At 39.3% G+C, this 21,938-nt stretch overlaps 2 protein-coding genes and 2 long non-coding RNA genes across 8 annotated transcripts; 1 reads left to right on the top strand and 3 right to left on the bottom strand.

The window, feature by feature from the left end:
* Positions 1-334: 334 nt before the first annotated feature.
* Positions 335-2,700, top strand: LOC145738019 (uncharacterized). The gene is made up of 4 exons (XR_014180557.1): positions 335-1,728; positions 1,787-2,036; positions 2,112-2,247; positions 2,307-2,700. It is a non-coding gene; the product is annotated as an uncharacterized LOC145738019 (long non-coding RNA).
* Positions 2,701-3,479: 779 nt separating this feature from the next.
* Positions 3,480-13,045, bottom strand: LOC145738010 (uncharacterized). Of its 2 annotated transcripts, XM_081992873.1 has the most exons (8): positions 10,215-13,045; positions 9,932-10,091; positions 9,502-9,884; positions 8,938-9,265; positions 8,536-8,876; positions 6,227-8,482; positions 5,981-6,168; positions 3,480-5,917 (listed from the first exon to the last, which is right to left on the bottom strand). In XM_081992873.1, exons 6-8 carry the CDS (start codon positions 6,244-6,246, stop codon positions 4,917-4,919), a joined length of 1,209 nt encoding a protein of 402 aa, XP_081848999.1. In that variant the 5' UTR covers positions 6,247-8,482; positions 8,536-8,876; positions 8,938-9,265; positions 9,502-9,884; positions 9,932-10,091; positions 10,215-13,045; the 3' UTR covers positions 3,480-4,916. The 2 variants fall into 2 exon arrangements, with proteins under 2 accessions (XP_081848999.1, XP_081849000.1); XM_081992874.1 differs by lacking the exons at positions 8,536-8,876; positions 8,938-9,265; positions 9,502-9,884; positions 9,932-10,091; positions 10,215-13,045 and having other exon boundaries at positions 6,227-8,521.
* Positions 13,046-13,524: 479 nt separating this feature from the next.
* LOC145738015 (uncharacterized) lies at positions 13,525-15,296 on the bottom strand. Of its 2 annotated transcripts, none has more exons than XM_081992879.1 (4): positions 15,045-15,296; positions 14,937-14,977; positions 14,757-14,852; positions 13,525-13,715 (listed from the first exon to the last, which is right to left on the bottom strand). In XM_081992879.1, exons 1-4 carry the CDS (start codon positions 15,140-15,142, stop codon positions 13,699-13,701), a joined length of 252 nt encoding a protein of 83 aa, XP_081849005.1. In that variant the 5' UTR covers positions 15,143-15,296; the 3' UTR covers positions 13,525-13,698. The 2 variants fall into 2 exon arrangements, with proteins under 2 accessions (XP_081849005.1, XP_081849004.1); XM_081992878.1 differs by lacking the exon at positions 13,525-13,715 and adding an exon at positions 13,750-14,704 and having other exon boundaries at positions 15,045-15,293.
* A 3-nt stretch (positions 15,297-15,299) lies between these two features.
* LOC145738018 (uncharacterized) lies at positions 15,300-16,935 on the bottom strand. Of its 3 annotated transcripts, none has more exons than XR_014180554.1 (4): positions 15,844-16,935; positions 15,672-15,784; positions 15,466-15,621; positions 15,300-15,415 (listed from the first exon to the last, which is right to left on the bottom strand). It is a non-coding gene; the product is annotated as an uncharacterized LOC145738018 (long non-coding RNA). The 3 variants fall into 3 exon arrangements; XR_014180556.1 differs by having other exon boundaries at positions 15,466-15,531; XR_014180555.1 differs by having other exon boundaries at positions 15,466-15,526.
* Between the last annotated feature and the right edge of the window lie 5,003 nt (positions 16,936-21,938).

Below are 21,938 nucleotides of genomic sequence, written 5' to 3'. Positions count from 1 at the left end.
TTAGGGGACCACCAGGACGAAATATAATTGTTATTGACACCGATGATGAATTGGCATTATCAGCTGATAATATTAGTCAAGAAAAACCAGGAAGATATCAATTTTAAGATTTATTTTATGAAATAAGTGCGTGCTTCACTGATATTGTCACATCATCATAAAATAGAGTCAATTGATAACATCTCCCGACCGAAATTACATAATTCCCAGCGACGTGTTACGGGGTTTTCAATAAAATTACCAAACATTATAAACAATTCATAAGTTGGAATTTTGAGACGCATTTTATTCAATAATTGATCAAAACTCATCAATGGATGAATTGCACAAGTTTTATTATTTAAAAGCACACCTTGATGGTAGAGTAGATTAAAACTACAAAAGATAAATTATAGTATTGCCTTAAACATGTTAAAAGACAGATACGAAAATAATAGACTAATTATTTTTAATTTTGTCAATGGTTTATTTAAAGCGCCTTCGGTAGTCAAAGAATCACATACTGAATTGCGTAGCTTATTTGATTTATTTAATAAAAATGTTTAAGGTTTAAAAGCATTAAATCAACCCACAGATCAGTGGTCAGTGTTACTTGTTTATTTAATGGTTACAAAACTTGACCACCCAGCTCGTAAGGATTGGGAATCTAAAAAATGTAATACTGATCTACCCACTTTTGAGGACTTGCTCAATTTTGTTAAAGAGCAATGTGAGTTTTTAGAGAAACGTGAAACTGTGAGTACAAAAAGTAATAAAAATCAAAATGAAACAATAATAGAAATTTTAATTAAAAGTTCAAAAATCGTACTCATTACTAACAAATAGCAATAACAAATTTACTTGTTTTTACTGTAAATCAAGTCATTCAATATTTAAATGCACTTCATTTTTAAAATTTGATCCTAATAAAAGAAAGCACGAAGCGGTAAGGCTGAAACTGTATCTAAACTGTTTGAATCCAAAAAATTTGAAAATTGCTACAAACAACCATGTAGAATATGTTCGAAACCAATAAATTCATTATTACATAAACACAACAGTTCAGACACGGCCGATACTTTCCATAGTAGGCCTATCGAAACTGTCGAGACCTTGCGCCTTCCAAGAACTGCTGCAGCAAGCGAAATAAACGCAGGCCGAGTGGCTCGAGCAGACGAACGAAGGACCAATTGTCAAATTACGTCATTGTGACGTCAAAGACGCTCTGCTCGCTCCATTAAGCTTGAAAACGAATGCGGCCCTAGTCTCGACTCAAACTACGTTAATAAGTCGGGCTAATAAATATTCGCTGTTTCTGTTTTCATCCTAAATACAGGATTACAGTTTAAGGCGACTATTTTACTAGATCAAGGGTCTCCTCGTGTTCGGGCCGAGGCTCCGGAAAACGCGCAAAACTGCGACCGGCCAGAAGGGGGAAACGCGCAAAACAGCGACCGGCCAGAAGGGCGACGGTTCGGAACCGACCCGAAGTCGCTTCGGGCGAGATCGCGACGTCATCCGATGGCGTTCGGCGGGCCGCGGTTTTGTGGAATCTGTGGAATGCGGACAACAAGTCATATTTAATAATGGCGGCTTTGTTTACATGTTGATTGGAAATTTACTCAAATTGTGATTGATTTTTATTACTGGACAGTTTTAGACTGGTAAATCAGAGTTAAATTGATTACTTATAGATGGGCATGGTTATATTTATCATCAGCCGAGTTTTCCTAAGGAAAGTTGCAACAGGTAAGTGGAATGGTATTATGTAGGACTTATAATTTCAACATTTTCGTTTTTGTTTCAGAAAATCTTTGATAATCTGCCCACACAGCTCATATAGCCAATGTGCATGAAGTATACTGGAACTTTTATTAACTAACACAATTGTTATCAAAGACAGTATTTAATAAAAACCAAATGGAAACCGTTTTTGAAATCTACCTAGTTTTAAATCATCAGAGAGGCAAATACATTTGATAAAACTGCATCCAGCTTCAGCATATACCCGTTGAGGTATAAATCTAGTTGATTTAGTTACACAATGCTTTAATATGGTAAGTATACATATGTTACATAGTTAATACCTACTTCTCATATTCTCTGTGTACATTTAATTTTTTTGTTTCTAGATCTAGTTAACTCTTACCCAGAGATTTACCAGTATCTGATATAAAGAATAATACCAAAAATGCTACTCTTTAAGTATTTGGTATATAGGGACACCCTTGGGGACACCTTAGGTAGTGGTTCAATATGGTTTTCAAGGTAAAGTTGCTACATTTTATTCTAGTGAATACTTATGATTTGTTTTTATTTGCATACAGGTCATACCAATGTGGAACCAACCAATGTTACCTGCTTTTATGGTATAGTAGGTTTGTATATACGTTCCAATTCTATACATACTTTTCTGTGATAAGGACTTATAATATGTAATATTTTAGTTAACAGTTAAATGAATCTATGAAAATTATATATAGTCTCTATTACCTACACATTAGAAATAAGTAGGCATGTATCACAGTATTGTAAGTTGGTTTAAATGTAATTTATGTCTGGGGTTGTACAACTTTACATTAGAAATTATACTTGTTTTGTAATTTGAAATGTTATATTGTCTACATAATATTATTGTTGTTAAAAAATTAAGTACAAATACAAATAAACTATTATTTGTTAATGGTTGTATTATTTTCCAATAAGCAAACTTAGTTTAGTAAACCGTTTTAAAAAATATGCATATATTTATTATGACATACATAATAGGTTCAAAATCAACATCTTATTATTTTTGACAAAATCAAGTTATTGATCATATGTGTATTTAAGGGTGCATGAAAGGTAGGGCTAGGTAATTATTGCTATGCATATGATAAGCATTCTTGCAAATAAAAACAAATGCTTTTTCAAATATTATCTTGAATGGACAGATTGCAAATATAATCATATATGTATTTTAAAAGAGTTATTTTATTTGTTTACATGTTTTGAAATAAAATCTGAAACTATTTTCAACTTTTGAAGAATAAAAGAAAAAATATTTTAATTTTTATCACTATTGTTGTGCACTCGTTTTTAGTGTTTGTTTTTATATTAAAATTTTGCATGTCTGTGAGATTGATATGTAGTGTTTAATGTTTGGTGTGATGGACTGAGTATTACGTATTATAAAAACAATGGTATTATCCTCTGCATTATCTTAATTTTGCAAAGTGTATGAACGATGTTGAGGTTAGCTATACAGACCACAGACGACAGATGAATTTTATAGGTTATAGGTCACACATTTTTCAGTCAGTATGACATGACATACATAAATGTAAACAAAAACAAATATAATGTTTATAATTTGGATTTTTGCGTATTTTTGATTATGATATAATTGTTTATTGGGATAATTAATATGTGCGGTTTAACCTCTTATGTCAACCAGTTTAAATGTGTATGAGTGGATTTCGTACTTTTGCTCTTAACAAGTACCTATTCGAATATTGTACAGACAGGAAGGTTTACTATGCAATTTTCTGCCCTAAATGGGCTAATGCTCATTTTAGTAATTTTTAAAAAATAAGTACGGGATACTATAAACATATACCTATAACTAGGAAGTTTATGAGAGCAAACCTAGAAAACGATTATTTTGAATATTAGTAGATATATTTTAGGCCAAAAATACCTTTATAAAGTCTTGAAAAAAAAAACATAATTAATATACCTACAAGCTGTACCGAAATAACATAGACATATTTTGGAAGGCGTTAAAGTTATTTTTATAGACATAATTACTGATGCATATCCTGGGGCACACTCATAGGAAAAACTATCTTCAAGGATTTCTGGTTGAAGTATTCCAAACCTCTCAAAAGGCATTGTTTGAGGTATATTCTTGGCGCTAACTTATTTTTCATGTATATAGAAACAATTGAACTATAAATTTTCCATTACATGATTGTTAGGTATGTCAGAGGAACCCACTAATTTAGATGAAAAATGGCAGGACTTATTTGTTTTTTCCTAGTATCTAATTTGCTCTTTAATAACAATTTGAAGTAAGCCCTATCACTTTCTTACCTATGCAAATAAGTAGATATCAATCTTTCTTTTTCAGTTAACAGTCCAGGTACTTAAGTTGAAGCTTGGGTTACTTTTACTGTGAGTGACTCAACTGATCAAGCAAAATTTTTAAATATTACAAGAAAATTCAAACATTATTTAAATATATTATAAAATACTTTATTATCACATACAAATAAACTATAAAATTAATTAAAATGGATGAGCAAATAAATAAATAAAACATGTATGACAATATAATGTATAATAAATATTTAACAAAAATGAAACAAAAAACAAAGAAAAAAAAATGCCTTACGGCATAATGTCCGAATTTCTCACTATATGATCAAATGATCATATTTATTCACCCAGTACTGCGATACATAATAACAGTTCACTTAAATTTTAAGTTAAAAATTTTGCAAATATAATCTAAATATTCAAATGATATTAATAATTACAGTGCCAAAATAATAAGAAAGCTGACTGATAACTATATGTATTACACTACTTTGGCTCATTCCTATGTACGTCAATTTAAAAATTGTTGTACATAGGGGACACATAAACATTTTTTGAAACCACCCAAACTACAAAAACATATGTACAACTAAAAAGTCAAATTCGTGGAGATTGAGCATTGAATAAAATCGCAGTACACATTGAGGAAAGTGCATGACCACACTCAATGACATACTGGATTCTATTAGATAGGCATACCTTACACTTTAGTTCCGGAGTCATATCCTCGTCGTCGTAGGGTGTGGCTTCTAAGGCTGGAACCCATGGGCCGTCAACACTAGGCAGTTCATCCGGTTGGTCGTCATCTCCTAAGGCGGCAAAAAGTCTTCCAATTTCGGGGGGGAATTTCTGGAAAATTAAAATTGTGCCTTAGTTACGTTATGTATTTCAGGAGGAGGACTGGGTGGAGGAATAATTGGGTCGGGAGGAAGAAGCTCGCGACGAGGCGAATCGGGGAGATAAAAAAGAGATGGGGATCTTAAAGGTTCATCAGGATTTAGGTCGGGATCGGGATTAAGTATTATGGGTTCAACTGGAACTGGATTAGGATGAACGACGGGTCGTTGGAAAGGAGCTGGAGGGGGAGGTTCATTTAAAAAGGGGGCAAGAGGAGGGGGATTATTTAGGATTTGAGGGAGATTTGGCCGTTGGAAAGGAGCTAGAGGGGGAGGTTCATTTAAAAAGGGGGCAAGAGGAGGGGGATTATTTAGGATTTGAGGGAGATTTGGCCGTTGGAAAGGAGCTAGAGGGGGAGGTTCATTTAAAAAGGGGGCAAGAGGAGGGGGATTATTTAGGATTTGAGGGAGATATGGCCGTTGGAAAGGAGCTAGAGGGGGAGGTTCATTTAAAAAGGGGGCAAGAGGAGGGGGATTATTTAGGATTTGAGGGAGATTTGGCCGTTGGAAAGGGATGAGAGGCGGAGAATCATGTAGGATTTGGTAACGGTTTTGAGGGACATTTGGGCGTTGGAGAGGGACAAGAAGAGGAAGTTGATTAGAAATAGGGTTATTAAATAATTGTTGATACAGATCCACTAATTGCTGTCCTGCTTCTTCGATGCCAGCGGCTTCATCCACGTTATTCCACATTTGTAGCTGTCCCTCCATGCCTTGTACAAAGTGTACCGCTTGCCTAAACAGTGCATTTTTTAATATTTTTATTCCCTTTAAAATATAACTAAAGGTACTAGCCTCAAAAAATCTCCATTTGTAAAACGTCCATCGGCCAATTTGTCCCATGCCTGCCTTATCGGTGGGTCGAAAAGTACAGTATGTCCTGGAAACCCTGAAAACTTGCGGATGTCGCTCCAATTGACCTAGCTCCAAAGTGGCGATATCTTGAACATCGATTAGGACTTCTAAATTACAAAAATATGCTGAATGTATACCATAAATGTGAAAAACATTGTATTCAAAAATACCTATCAAGTCCCAGACACCAGGATGTCTCACCAGCTTACTGTTTAGCCGCCTGTGGTAAGCCTCCATCACTTTGTTCGTCCGATGCCTCTGTCCGTAAACGCTGAAATGTTGGGGGGGTGACTCGTCCAATCCACTGTCGTCTGATGTAGTTCCTGAATTCGCCGAAAATTGGTTCCCGTTCCCGATCCTAATAACAGATAAAATTGTAAGTAGCTCTTTATCAATATCCGTTATATGGGCAGAACCTGTAACAAATTAAATGCATCTATAATCCTGTCCGCATGTAGAAGTGCCAACGCGTAGTGCTTCCTCAGGTAAACTTTATGGGCTGCCTCCTCTTGAATTGCCGGGTTACACCGAGTTCCTAATTTTTCTACAAACAGCAAATAATGACACCATTTATGCATACCTGGCAATAATGAAAAAAACAACCTTGTAGAGTCACATCTGGATATCTTGCCTTCACTGATTCGTATAGTCCCACTTCATAGTCCGTAACGACAGTCCCTCGGATGCAGGTTGGAAAGGTCCTCGCGATGTAGTCAAATACTGCGTCATAGAGTGTCCTGGTCCGGTTGGCCATGAATACATGGACCAAGGGAAATGCCGATTTAAAAAACAGAAAATACTCAATAATAAAAGGTTTATGAAGTAGACACTAGGCCATCAGATAATACAGTATAATTAAATTTTTATCCAGGGCTTGTCAAAAATTCATTTTTGTTAAGCCTGAAGCCTCCAAAACTTTTAATAATTAACTCCTCTGTAGTTGCTGTGTTTCCAAGATCACAATATAGACTATAAAATTATATTATAAAGAGAATATAGAGAATAAAATTTGTTAATTTTATAAAACCCGAAACCAACATACTATAAAAATCATATAGTTTAGTTAGATACAAAAACCAAAACCAAACAGCACTAGTAAGTACTGGCCGTCACTGCCGTCAGTACCGTACTGTCATGTGTCCCTTGTCAACAGAGTCAATAAATGGTACTCCCATTATTGTACTCCTAAGGGACAGGTTTTTCAATTTTGGATTTAAATTTAATTTAATTTATAAACCATACATGCACCAATTTTGATTGACAAATTTACTGTTAAAATAGTGTATTTGCATCCAGCTATAATAATTATACTATAGAATATGGTACTAGTGGCAGTGATGTTGTGATAGGTGAAAGTGCTTAGACCTATATTTTACTTCAGAAATTAAAGGATTTAAAAGTTGCTTTTCTATGATCACAAGATCAAAATTAATATTATTTTTTTGTTTAAAATCTTTAAATTAGTTTTAAATCTATCAAAGTGATAAAAAAAGTTCAATAAGTTATTAAATGTTATAATATGGAATAGTCAAAGTGAATCAGTTCAATTCATCAGTTACCTTGCACTGTGTAAAAAAGTGCTAATACATTACATTTACTGTACTGTAAAGGAAAAATATAAGCAATAAAGTAACATATTATATTTACTTGATGTGGTGTGGCAGACAGTTGTTTGACTAAGAATTTGTACCACCACTGGCTTTGTTGCTATTTGATAAAACAATGAACATGGCACAAACAGACGACACAAATCATATTCATGGTAAGTTGTTCATAATCAATAAAATCAATCATAAAAAAATAAAATATTTAACCAAGAATTTTATATCTACCAAAAAATTTTCTGTATGACAATGACAACATAACATGCCAGTGTGCTTATCTGTGAGTCTTGTAATACAGTGTATATTCCATGAAATTGATATCACAATATTATTCAGCCTTGTTGGGATATTAACATTTAGAATGTGACAAAAAATTGTGTTTTATTATTTTTACCAGAATGCTGTTCAGTAATTTTTGATTTCATACAGAAAATTTTGTTTTTTTAAATTTTAAGAGTTATGTCACATTTCAAGCAAAAGATGAGTGATATTTTAGTAATATTGTCACGAATAACATAAGTTGCACCATGTTCCGTTACCCAGGCTGGCCCCGGTCTCCCCCAGTACACTGCCGAATCAGCGAGACCGGCAAATTGGGGTCATGAGATGAGTATTTAATCGGCGTCTCAAGCCATCGAAGATCACTGGTCTCTGGGTCGGTCTATCGAGCATCAGTCCGAACTTCCTAGTGCCCGGACGGCTCGATACCTTCTTGGAAATCCAGGCTGAACAGACTAGAGTCCTTACGCAACCCAGTGGTGACCGTCGGGACTCTTGACCCTTTCAGTACCTAAAGTAAGTCCTTTGGGGCGTGTCGGTCCTAGGGGTTCCCTGCTCGTATCGAGCGGGTTTCGCTTGGCGACACTCCAAAGGGGGCTTGCTGTGCATAAAGTAAATCCTTCGGGCTTGTCGGACATAGGGGTTACCTGCTCGTATCGAGCGGGTTCCGCTTGGCGGCACATCAGGAGGCCTTACGCACACTCACACACACACACACCCCCACGCACCCCCTCGTAGAGAGTGTTCCATGGGCGTCCCGCCTGTAGCGGTACTAGCGGCCCTCTTAATCTGGGGGTAAGATTTAGTTAATCATCGCCAGTATACAAATAAAGGAGACATACTTGAACTACGTTTGTTGTTTCTCTTCCTGCGCCACCCCCCAAAACGTGACATGGTGGAGGCGCCTTGTTGAATCCCGGGGCTACTGATCTCCATATCTGTGGCCAAACCAAGCCGTACGCCCTAACAGGAATGAGAAAAGCGTACAACTTGAGATCAGCAAATCCTAGCAGCCCCTTTCAACCAAGGCACAGGAGTTCAAGCGTAGGAGACCCTTGGATGAAAGAAACAGATTACCTAACCCTTACGCTTGTAAATACAAGAAGGGAAGACATCGAGCAGCCACAAGAACCAGAAAACGATCTGGAAAATACAGTAATAGAGGCAGGAACACAGGTACAACCTGAAAAAAGAGATAAACCATTTGAAGGCATTAGGAGATCAAGGGAAATGGCGGACATTACCATTTCGGCTGTAGAGGCAGGGGAGAAAACACCCGCATTACCTCAGTTTATCAGCCCACCGACGTTCAACCCTGGTAGCGATTCAGCACCCCAATTTATCGGAACGTATGAACGAACGGCGGTGGCAAATAGTTGGAATGATGCCCTAAAAATCCTATACTTCCATTCGTACCTGCAGGGTGCTGCAAACATTTGGTATAGAGAGTATAAGGCAGCAAACCCCGAAAGCAATTGGCTACACATCTGTCAGGCATTTAAAACAGAGTTTAGCGACGGTAACCACAGTCGCCATCTGCTGGCAAAGGTGAAGCAAAGGAAACAGAGGGACCTAGAACAAACAAAAAATTTCTTTTACGATCTACGGGTACTATACGAGGAATACAGGGAAAACCTGGACCTCGACGAATTCCTAGATATTTTTCAGAATGGGTTAAGAGACATACCAAAAGCCAAATACTACTGGCTGACGAATTTTCCCAATAACCCACCCAGAAATTTGGACGAGGTCAAAAAGCTTTGCGCTACTATTGATAACGCCCCTGAAGAGTGCTCAGCGCCACTTACCTTCAGACCACAGCGCCAGACAGAAGAAGGGGCCTATGGGCCAATAGCGCAAAGACAACCTCCATTTGACAATACCCGCTCGTACAGAACTCCGCCGCCGCCTAGGAAAGACTATGGGTCAACAGAGCAAAGACAGCCACCCTTTTACAATTCTCGCCAGGTTAGAACCCCTCCACCACCCAGGAGAGTCTATGGCACTCCCCAGGCTGGAAATCCTGGAAGACAGCACCAACCCACTAGAACGTACGATAATAGGCCTAGATGCTACAACTGCGGCAAAATAGGCCACTTTGCTGCTGTTTGCAGAAGTAGACAGCAACACCCAAACTCCAGGGGGTGGCAAAACTAAGCCCCGTCACCCTCTCCACTCGGGGCCCGACGTGCTACAAAATACTGTATATTAATACTGTTGTAAATGACTGTTACGTACCAGCGATCATCGACACGGGCGCAGAACTAAATGTGATAAGCCATCTCCTAGTTGACAAGAAACGTAGAACCGGAGGCCCACCCACGTTGCTTGTAACAGCAGCCGGCCAAAAAGTAAAAAGTCTAGGCGAAACAATGGCATCACTGGAGCTCAGAGGGAACTACATGAGAAAATTGGAAATTAGAGCAACAATATTAGAGAATACACCACAACCCCTCATTTTGGGAGTGGAATTCTTAAGGGAAATGCAGGCAGCAATTTGCTTAATATCTAACACACTCACCCTAAATCAGGACTTAGTATTAACGCTCGGGGGAAAGCGAAATCCTGCACCCAAAAAACCAGGCATAACACGAAACTGGACAGAGGTGGTCCAGGAAATGCCGGGGTCCATCTTCAGTCTTCCAAGCAGCACTGCATGGGCCTTTGCAGTCTCTTCGGCTCCCAGTAGAGATAGAGGAGTAGGAAAAGCCATCAGGGACCATTTGGCAGATCACAACACAGAAAAACTACCCGTAGGGAGCGTGGTCAGTTTGTTTAAGAAAAACAGACATACCCTACAGATGATAGTAAAAGAGGAAGGAAACGAATACATACCTACTCATACGCTACAACAGTGCTGTAGGAAATTGAAAGATTGGGCAGTACAAAATAAAATAAGTAAGGTGGCTATACCTAGATTGACATCCGCAAACAGCGAGTCAGATTGGAAAAAGCTTAAAGACCTTCTGTATGAGACATTCAGGGAAACAAGTGTGACGGTGCTGGTTTCAAAAAATAAAGAACCCCGACCAAGAAAAATCAAGACACAAGAAACCAGCTCCTGGAACACCCTGCCGAACTACATAAAAAACGATGACCACGTGATAATTAAGCTGAAGGCCAATGAAGATTACACCCTGAAGCCAGGAGAAGAAAAAACCATCAAAACGTCACCAGAAATACCCTTGTCTACAGAAATGTTGGTAGTACAAAATGAGGGATGGCTAGTACGCAACAACCTACTGTGCAACCTAGAAAGAGCCAAAGACTCTATATCACTGACCCTCAAGAACCTAGGGCCAACTAGAAGGGTTATTTACAAAGACACAACGGTGGCACGGCTAGAAGAGCCCAGTGGTTTGAGCACAACGGCACTCTGTACAACTCAGAGAATAGACGAAGAAGTGGTGACATTGGAAGATCATAAACTGGACCACATTAGGGATAAGCAGTTCAAAAGGGAACTAGAGAGTCTACTAGTTGAATATGAGGATGTGTTTTGCAAGTCACCAAAATATATGGGCAAAACACAACTTATAGAACACAAAATAGAAGTGACAGAAGATAAACCAGTAAAATGCCGCCCTTATAGAGTGTCACAATCCGAGCGAGAAATCATTGACACACAAATAAAAGAAATGCTCGATTGCGGAGTAATAAGACCATGCCACTCGCCATGGGCGAGCCCCGTTGTACTGGTGAAAAAAAAAGATGGTACCACGAGGTTCTGCGTGGATTACAAAAGAACTATAAACCCAGTCACCAAAAAATCATGTTACCCGATACCACAAATCGATGACATTCTCACATACATGGGAAATGCCAAGTACTTTACAACTTTGGACATGTTCTCAGGTTACTGGCAGATACCTATAGAAGAGTCATCCAAACAATACACCGCTTTCACGGCACAGGGACATGGATCATACGAATTCAACGTGTTAAGCTTTGGTCTATGCAATGCACCAGCAACCTTTCAACAACTTGCAGATAAAATATTTAGGGACTTAAAGTGGAAGGACATACTAATATATCTAGATGATATTATTATTTATTCAGAGAACTTAGAGGAACACTTAGCAAAATTACAAAAAGTATTCCAGAAAATGAGAGAAGCCAATCTAACCTTAAAACCGAGTAAATGCGAATATTTACAGGAAAAGATAAGGATTTTGGGCTACACAGTAAGCAAAGAAGGAATAAGCCCAGAGGAAGAAAAACTTGCAGGGATTAAGCAATTCCCCACACCCAAGAAAACAAAGGACCTACAAAGCTTTTTAGGATTATGCAATTTTTATAGGAAATTTATAAAGGATTACGCGGTATTGGCACGGCCCTTACATGAGGCCACAAAAAAGAACAAATTCTGCTGGGGTGAAGATCAAGTGAAAGCATTTGAGCTGCTGAAAGAGAAACTCACGTCATCCCCAGTATTAAAACATTACAATCCAAATGTAGGATGTACAATGCACACGGACGCCTGTATAGATGGAATAGGGGCAATTCTGCTCCAAGAAGGCAGTGACGGCCAAGACCACCCGATAGCATATATAAGCCGGGCCTTGTCAAAAGCAGAGAAGAACTATTCGATTAGCGAGCTGGAGCTATTAGCGGCAGTCTGGGGAATGACCTACCTAAGGCATCTAATTTATGGACACCCTGTAAAAATCGTAACAGATCACCACGCATTATGCTGGATACACAATGTAAAAGATCACTCAAGAAGATTAGCACGTTGGGCTCTTAAGTTGGCAGAATTTGACTACACGGTAGTCTATAAAAAAGGCAGTAAGCACCAAGATGCGGACTGCCTATCACGAAACCCGGTGGCAGGATGGAGCGAAGTCGAATTAGACGAATTAGACGATATACCCACTTTCACGATATCAACGTTAGACATAGGAGAATTGCAGAATAAGGATAAGGCCATACTAGAATTAAAAACAGCAATAAGCAACCCCGAATCAACAAACGTTGACGCACTGACACGGCGAAAAATAAAGAATTTTAGGCTGAAGGAGGGCGTTCTGTATAGAGCAACACAAACTAAGGAAGGACTGGAACACGCACTCGTGATTCCCCGGTCACTTAGGGAGGAAATTTTGTGGGAAGCTCACAACGCACCTACCAGCGGACACATGGGGGTAACAAAAACTCTGAGCAGACTTACTCCCAAATACTATTGGGATTCTATGACTAAGGACGTCAGAAATTACGTTAAAGGTTGTAGGGACTGCCAGGCGAGAAAAGGGCCAACAAATGATAAGCCATTGGGCTTACTCCAGCCAATAAAAGTGGGCAAGGTATTTGATAAAGTAGGGATAGACCTACTGGGACTTTTCCGGAAGAGTCACCAAGGCAAGACAACGATAGTAGTGGTGACAGACTACGCGTCAAGATACGCCATCACAGCGGCCCTGCCTAACGGGAAGGCAGGACCTGTGGCAAAATTCTTATTGGAACGAGTAATACTAATTCACGGCGTTCCTAGAAGCATCCTCAGCGATAGAGGCAAGGTATTCCAATCCGAACTGGTGCAGGAATTACAACAGATTATGGGTCTGAAAAGCACTTTTACAACGGCATACCACCCTTCGTGCAACGGCCTAACTGAACGCTTAAACAAAACGTTGGCGGACATGCTGTCACTATACTGCAACACAGAGCAGACAGATTGGTGCACTTATCTGCCTTCCGTGACATTTGCTTATAATACGGCCAAACAGGAGACGACACGTTTCAGCCCATTTCAACTAATATTCGCAAGAAACCCCACACTCCCACTAGACGCCACCCTTTTAGAAACTGAGGACGAATCAAACACGAACGAATTAAGAGAAAAAGCTTTACTGTTAAGGGCAATTGCTGTAGACAATATCCACAAAAAACAGGAGAAGGACAAGGACATTTATGATAAATACCACAGAAATGGTGAATTTGAGGTAGGAGATAGGGTGAAAATATTCATTCCTATCAGGAAGGTGGGAAAAAGTGAGAAACTGCTACTACGATGGTTCGGACCCTACAGAATAATAAAGAAACTCAGTGAGGTTAACTACGAAGTAAAACAAGAAAAAGGAAAAAAAAACGGATATAGTACACATAGGGAGGATTTTACCATTCTATGACGAATGGACGTTGGGAGACATATCCGAGGGGGATTCGGACGTGGAATGCAAGGAAGAGGAACAATGACTAGCACAAGTCGGTCGGCCTACATGGAACGGAGACAGTAATAAAAACAATTCTTGTAGGCCCGGCACGTCGGATACACAGCATGTGGAAGTATCAGCTGGGGCAACATGGAAAACACTACCAGAAACAATACTTTATGAGGGCACTATTCCATTGACTTACGTCATCCCATGGTTAGAACCTAAACTGAGCACAGAACCAGGGTTCAGACAGGCAGATAATTGCGAGAGCAATGGCCAACACATATACTGCAGAGCGAAAAAACACTTAGAGGAATTAGGAAGGGCGATAGATGTGGAGATGGACAAATACAAAGCAGCCTGGTACCCGGACTGGTCAGAGTCTGGAAAGACAAAACGTCAGAAACGAACGTTCTCACTAGGATTCATTGCGGACGGGCTTAATTACTGCTGCGGGGTAGCAACCCAGGAAAAACTTGACTCAATGTCCATGGAAGAGGGCAAACTGGAAGCACATATAAATGCCCTACATGGTACTATGAGTAATACGCTGAAATTGATCAGTACACATTCTGAAGAACAGAAACGCTGCCAGGAAGAAACCAACATGGCAATCAAGAAAACAGAAAGTAGGGTGCACATATTAGAGGAATTCCTAAACGAGGTTCGAAAAAGGGAAATAGCAGGAAGGGAATTAGCGACAGGGTCTCTGGAGGCAAACATGCAAGCAAATCTGGGGATGGCAAGGAAAATGATCTTACTAATTAGAAGAATGCGGAGCCAATCCGCAATACAAGAATGTAGGCATAAACATATACCACTGTCACTAATTCAACCTGAGACGTTAAGGAGCGATCTAAATAAAATAAAGAACGAGATAGGAAAAGACAACATCGATTTAGCCATACCTGTATCCAACTTAGCATCATACTTCCGTATACCAATAAGCGAGTGCACCTTCTCCGGAGAACAGCTGGTGGTACACGTCAAGGTACCAACAGTAACTAAAAATCACCAGTGGCAGCTATTCCAACTCCAGACAAACCCATTCGCATGGCAGGGCCAGACATGCACATTAAAGCACTCACCACTGATGATGGCCGTAGCAAATAACCAGGGGACCACGGTCCTAAAAGAAATCACAGGCATTGCACTACACGAATGCAAACCATTTCAAGATAGGCTATGCTACTTACCAAGGTTCTCGGGCGACCAAACGCAAGGCCCTTCGTGCGCTCGAAAACTGTTTCATGGATCCACAGTGGAAGATATAGCGGAACATTGCCCTATGCATTGCCACCAGTCGAACCTAATGATCATATCTGAAACAGGGTCCGAAGAATTCCTCATCACACACCCAAAAGCTAACACGACAATCAGCTGCCCTAAAAGCACCACTAAACTCGGGGAGGAAATGTTAAAACTACCAGGAGCATTAAAAATCAACTTACCATGCAAATGTCAGCTATTAGTAAACAAGGACGTTGTCATCCAAAAACGATTTCCTTGCAAAGACGAAGAAAATCCAGCTTCCATACGGCACATACTACCAGCCGCATGGACTAACCTAAAAACATTCGTGTTAAAACCATCAGACAGCCAGGCATTTTTACCTACCTTTCATAACCTATCAGAATGCCTAAACAGTAACTGGACCACAAACCTGCCACATTTCAACCTAACCTCAGAAAAAGAAGTAAGGTTAAACATGGACCTCGAATGGGAAAAACAGGAACACCTCGCCCACGTGGAAATACACCAGGGCAACCACTCCTTCATGTTCACGTGGAACATAGTCTTGTCAATAGCAGTAATTTACTTACTGTTACGAAGACCAACATTACTCGCATTGGCACAGGCAGCCCACACAGAAAACGGGGCACCCCAAGCACCCGGGGGGGGCACGCAGGAATACTGGCTGGGCGTGACAACGTGGCTAATCGGAGGGATAATAGTCGGCGTCATATTGTACGGCCTGCTGAAACACTACCTTACCTCCCGTAAAAAACACAAATCACCCAGTCAGAGCACCGAAACTGAAGGTTTAAGACAGGGAAGCCAGGAAAATGTAGAGATACCAAGCATGGCGGCAGAAGGACGCCATCAGGTACCGAGAACCTTCGTGTTGAAAATCGACGAATCATCAGAACTGGGCAAGACACTGACCGAAGGTGTGGCCCATCAATTAGAACGACAGTTGACAGGAAACGCGCGCACAGTGGACGAGCAATAAGTCAAGTCACTCAAACTTAGCATAGAACAAACAAACGACTAGATAGGATACAGATATATTTAGTACCGATATTAATAATACAAATGTATAACTGGTCGCCGAAGGCGAGGGGTAAATGAAATCAGACATATCTGTCCACAAAAAGACCCCTCGCGAAGCAGCACATGGGTGTCTGGGTAGCTGGGGGGCCAGTCACCAAACGGCACCTTAAATATATACACTTCCGGTACGATTCCCTTAAAGAAAAAAAAAAAAGAGCCAGAAAAAATGAAATAGCAGTCCCGATCCAAGAATAACATACTCGTGGAAAGTCAGGACGGACTTGGTGTAGGAGACGTAGCAGCCGGGCCCTTAACCGCCGTCTGGTGCAAGGGAACCCTTGGTAACGAGAAGCTAAAGGGAAAAAGAAAGGGAAAATGACACAGAGAAAAATAGAGGAAAGAGGAAAAAGTGAACTTACTTGATTCCATTATTCTGCTCTTACACTTCGACGACCAGTTAAACAATAAAATAAGTTGTAGGGGTAACATTTTGCATAAGTAGGGTGCAAACTAAGTATATTTCATAAAGCTTACATAGTCTAAACAATTAAGTATAAACAATAAAACATAAACTTACAAAATACATATTTAAATAGGTTGCCCAACCGTCACGCCCTCTACAGCCAGGATACCACAACCTAGGAACTCACGGAACAAGCGACCATCCCGCGCACTTCAAAGTGGACGAGGAAAGTCAATAGAGGGCGCCACCACCCGCGAACTGAGTAACGGGTGCTCTGGCGCACAGATAGGCAAGACGAAGCCGCGTAAGGCCGCCCTCCAGGAAGGAGCAACAGTTTCCAGGAGAACCACAAGAGAGATAACAAGGGGGGCGTAATAAGACATAAGTTACGATTGGTCACATGTGTAAATAAAGCCATGGGGCATGTAGGTTATTTAGTTACGTTAGGGTTAAGTGTCCGGGGCGAACACTCTTCAGAGGGGGGAGATGTCACGAATAACATAAGTTGCACCATGTTCCGTTACCCAGGCTGGCCCCGGTCTCCCCCAGTACACTGCCGAATCAGCGAGACCGGCAAATTGGGGTCATGAGATGAGTATTTAATCGGCGTCTCAAGCCATCGAAGATCACTGGTCTCTGGGTCGGTCTATCGAGCATCAGTCCGAACTTCCTAGTGCCCGGACGGCTCGATACCTTCTTGGAAATCCAGGCTGAACAGACTAGAGTCCTTACGCAACCCAGTGGTGACCGTCGGGACTCTTGACCCTTTCAGTACCTAAAGTAAGTCCTTTGGGGCGTGTCGGTCATAGGGGTTCCCTGCTCGTATCGAGCGGGTTTCGCTTGGCGACACTCCAAAGGGGGCTTGCTGTGCATAAAGTAAATCCTTCGGGCTTGTCGGACATAGGGGTTCCCTGCTCGTATCGAGCGGGTTCCGCTTGGCGGCACATCAGGAGGCCTTACGCACACTCACACACACACACACCCCCACGCACCCCCTCGTAGAGAGTGTTCCATGGGCGTCCCGCCTGTAGCGGTACTAGCGGCCCTCTTAATCTGGGGGTAAGATTTAGTTAATCATCGCCCGTATACAAATAAAGGAGACATACTTGAACTACGTTTGTTGTTTCTCTTCCTGCGCCACCCCCCAAAACGTGACAATATTATTATTAAACACAATTCAATTTAAAAAACTTAATGAAACTTACATGGTCCATGCATGTTCCAAAAATGGTTAGTATCTGGGAAAATCTTGGTCTTTTCGGTACAGCTTAAAAGGTGCCATCTATAAAGATGTATTGGGAGTCCACGAAGTTCTGTAGAAAGTCGGCGTTTCCAAATATAATAGCTTCAGCGTCTCCAGCATTCACAGATCCTGAAAAAAACAAACCACTAGCATCTAGGCCACTCACCTGTATTCAAAATCTGGGACAAGTCCGCTAGCGCTTGGGGAATTTGTGGTGTGTTAATCTGCCGCCATCTCCTCATTCAGTCTGATGGAGTTGAATGTCACCAATTCAGGTCCTTCGACATTGCTGCAAGAAAAATCAGATTATTACTATTTTTTTTTCTTTATTTATAATATAAAAATATATTTTATTTACAACCATATATGTAATGCTGTCATTACTAACGTCATTGAAGGTTAGGAAGTATCATATTGCGCACCTCTACTTCCCGCCCTCACTTCCCGCCCTCACTTCCCGCCTTCATTTCCCGCCCTCTAAAATTGTGATTGTTAATGTTTTTTTTTTAAAAAAAGATGATTGAATCAAATTTTTTAAATGTCAGATAAAGTCGGATCGATATTCAGTTCGCAAATAATAAATTGAGAAAAATGTCCTGGATTACAACTCGAATTGTATGCATTCTAACGGTTATAATGCCTATAATACATTACAATACTAAAATTAACATGATCTAAACTAAAACAAACTACTTATTGAAATTAATGGTTACATTTGAATTATTATAAGTGTTTATAGAAATATTTAGGCCAGTACCAGCACTGGCGTCTCCAACAGTTGTCTCTTTGGTCGACAAATTAATTTGCTGCTGAATGACTGAGGTTTGTGAACTACTTGCAACAGCTTCAGAAGACATGGCACGTTGGGACAGCATAACAGAAAAGCAGAAGAAAAGCATATAGAAAAATGACTGCTTGGTAGTTTTTTGTTAAATGTGATATTCTAGATATGTTCAGAATGAAATAATGATTTGTAAATTTTGATAGAAATATGATGGTTGTAAATAAAATAGTATACAAACCTCGGTAGGAAGTTTCATTCCTGTCTCGAGATCCTAACTAAACCTCGACGCTTCGCGTCTCGGCTATCTAACTAATCTCTCGACAGTAATGAAACTCTTCCCACCCCGGTGTGTAATATACTATAACGTCACATCAACAATCCATAACCAGTCAACATAACAATAAACGTCACCGTGATTGCTAGACCCTTCTCATTTTATTTATCAAAAATTTCTAAATAAATATCGTTTGAACAAAAAATTTTGTGTACACCTCGGCCGTAAAATATTTTTTTTGTCCTCAAGATTGTTGTCCTCGGCCGTAAGACGGCCTCGGACGCCAAACTTTCTTTCGGCCGCGGTGTGTAATATACTATTATGTACACCTACTTTAAGGAAATTCTATCATAAATGTTCTTGAGGTTTCCTCTCTCCACAGTACAGGCATTTCTTAGCTGAGTCCTCAAAAGTTAGGCTGCTGCTGCTCCGTCGACTTTTGGATGGTTGTGGTGGGGATTGATGTCCTGGAATTCTCCTTCGCCTTGTACTTTTCCTGAAGCTGAACATCCAGTGTGAGGGTATTGGCTACAGGTGTAGTACCTATACAAAGAAAACAATGGTTAATTTAATAATAGTTTGTGGGGGTTCTACGATTCTGAACCAATATTTGAGTACTCACCGATTACCATTATGATTTGCTCGTAATTTGTAGAAGTAGTCGTTATGGCAAAACCTTGGTCGCTTCCTCCTTGCTGGTTCCATGGCTCTGGGGGGATTCCTGAATCTAACTGAAAAAAATCTAGACAACAAATTATTAACAAATAAAAATAAAATTTCGATAAAATTCGATTAAATAGACTCTCTGTAAAAAAATAATAATCGCAAATTGTGTGGAATCGCTTTCAGATCGAAATCGTTGAGCAAAAAATTTCTCTCAACAAAATGTGGCTTGGATGGTAATGGATAAAAAATCTATCACATCTATAAAGCTCGACAATTCGGAAAGAAATGATCTATCCGTTTCCGTTACTTCAAACTGCAGGTCTTTTTTCTCCTACTCCTGCTGGATGCTTGGGGCAAAAAACCTGAAGTTAGTTACTTCTGGAAATGTTACCATAAAAGGGAATAGGGAATATGCATTCGTAACCAAATGAACTAACAATAGAAAAATAAGATTTCAGGTATCAGAAAAAAAAAACAGTTCGCTTCCATTAGTGATTTTTGTATTAAAAATTGTCCCATAATTTTCTAATAATTGATTTGGTGTTATGAATTCAATCATTTTTGAAATTGATGACGTTTTCCATTGATATGTTTATAGCGAAACTCGTATTGTGCTGCATTGTTTTAATGAAATTGTATAGAGCAGGACGGAAATACTCTAAACGATCACCAATAGAAAATGCTATTAGATTCGAGAGAAGAAGAATTAAAAAACAAGGATGCAAGCATGCAAGAAATTAGTAGGCTTTCTCTCCGATCATTTTTTAGGTGTCGGAATTGGAGTTTGGAAGGTGCTTTTAGCAATTAGCCGGTGCACATTGTTTTTATTGCCGGTTGCCGGTATAAACCGGAGTATACAACGTATGACGTCAGCAAATACATATATTTTTATTTTTAAGTTTATAACTTTATAGTAGCCGTTTCGTGAACGTAATGTAATTAATAATAGTCACTCTTCTGCCGTATTATACTTTGGCAAGTAGGGCATAAAAAAAATAGTCGCTACTGTACTATTCTATTAATTCACAGTTTTGCTACGCTTGGCATTTAAAGTTTCATACTCCGTCACATAAAGCAAAAGATACCATCATTTTTCTTCCTAAAACCGATTCTGCTACTTGGTCTCGATAATTTTTCTTCTAAAAAGTTTATTTGTCGTACATTTTGTCGTTTTTGACATATTTACCATTAAAAATTGAAATTTTTAGTATTTGGAAGGCCGTAGCAGGTAAACGGTTGATATTAGCACAAAACGGCTTGCATATGTTTCTATCTTACTTTTATGAACATTTGTCAAATTTTGCAGTATGACCTTTAGTATACACCAGAAATAGTTAAGATAGGAACATGCAAGCCATTTTGTTCTAACTCAGGAGCTCTGCTTAGGAGCTGCGATATTCCAAAATGTAAAAATGTCATTTTTTATACGTCAATATCTCGAAAACCGTTGCAGGTAGATATACATATTATGAATAAAAATAAAATATTATATAGTTATTATTTATGAAACATACTTGAAATCGTTAGCAGAATAAAGTGTCAATATATTATGTCAAATAAAATAAGCCAAATGGTTTCAAGATAACCCATATATCCATATAGGTTTAAAAAACCTTTTTCGTAAATATACACAGTGGTTCAAATTGATTGTAATTCAAGAGTGAAAAGTATATTAAAAATAAACTCCAAAGTGTCATATAAACTGATGTAGTCAAAAAGTGCCCTCTCGCGGAGTTAGAGCACCTTAAAAGCGAGCCACAAAACGTTTTTTTATTTTTTATTCCTAGACGAAAAAGTTTCTCAAATGACATTTGGCATGCATGTTCACCATTTTGAAGTAGTCATTTAGAATTGTTTTCAGTTTTTTAAAATAATGTGGACAAATACGGGGGCCGTTCAAAAAGTTTTTTTTTTTTTTTTAAAAATGAAAAGGGCTATCGACCATTTGGTTTTTCTGACCGTGATATAATACAATTATATTGATATCAGATATTTGTAGAATTTGACGCAGGCCACGTGATTTCTGGATCATATCGCGTTTAGATCCAACAGAAAACGACTAATTACTAGTTGTCATTGTTGTTGTCGCTATGCTATGACATCTATTTTGAATTTAAAATTAGAATATCGTTCACTAAAGTACTAAAAGGTATAGTAAAGTTAAAGTTGCATATTTGTGTTGTTCGTGAGTTTTGTGAGTGATATGCGAGTGTCAGATTATGAACCAAGAGCAACGTCTAGCAGGTTTAAGTTTCCTAATCCCGACTTAAATAACATTACCTGGGTATACAGTATAAAATAGCATCACAAAATAGCATGTTGTCGTGTTATCTATAGTATTATTGTATTTGCATTGGTAAAAGCAGGTTCACCATTATAGTCCGAC

Source organism: Ips typographus, linkage group LG14, assembly GCF_016097725.1.
Source record: "Ips typographus isolate SLU linkage group LG14, UJ_Ityp_2.0, whole genome shotgun sequence".
In the NCBI taxonomy this organism is placed as follows: Eukaryota; Metazoa; Arthropoda; class Insecta; order Coleoptera; family Curculionidae; genus Ips; species Ips typographus.
This window is presented reverse-complemented; position numbering and strand designations above follow the sequence as displayed.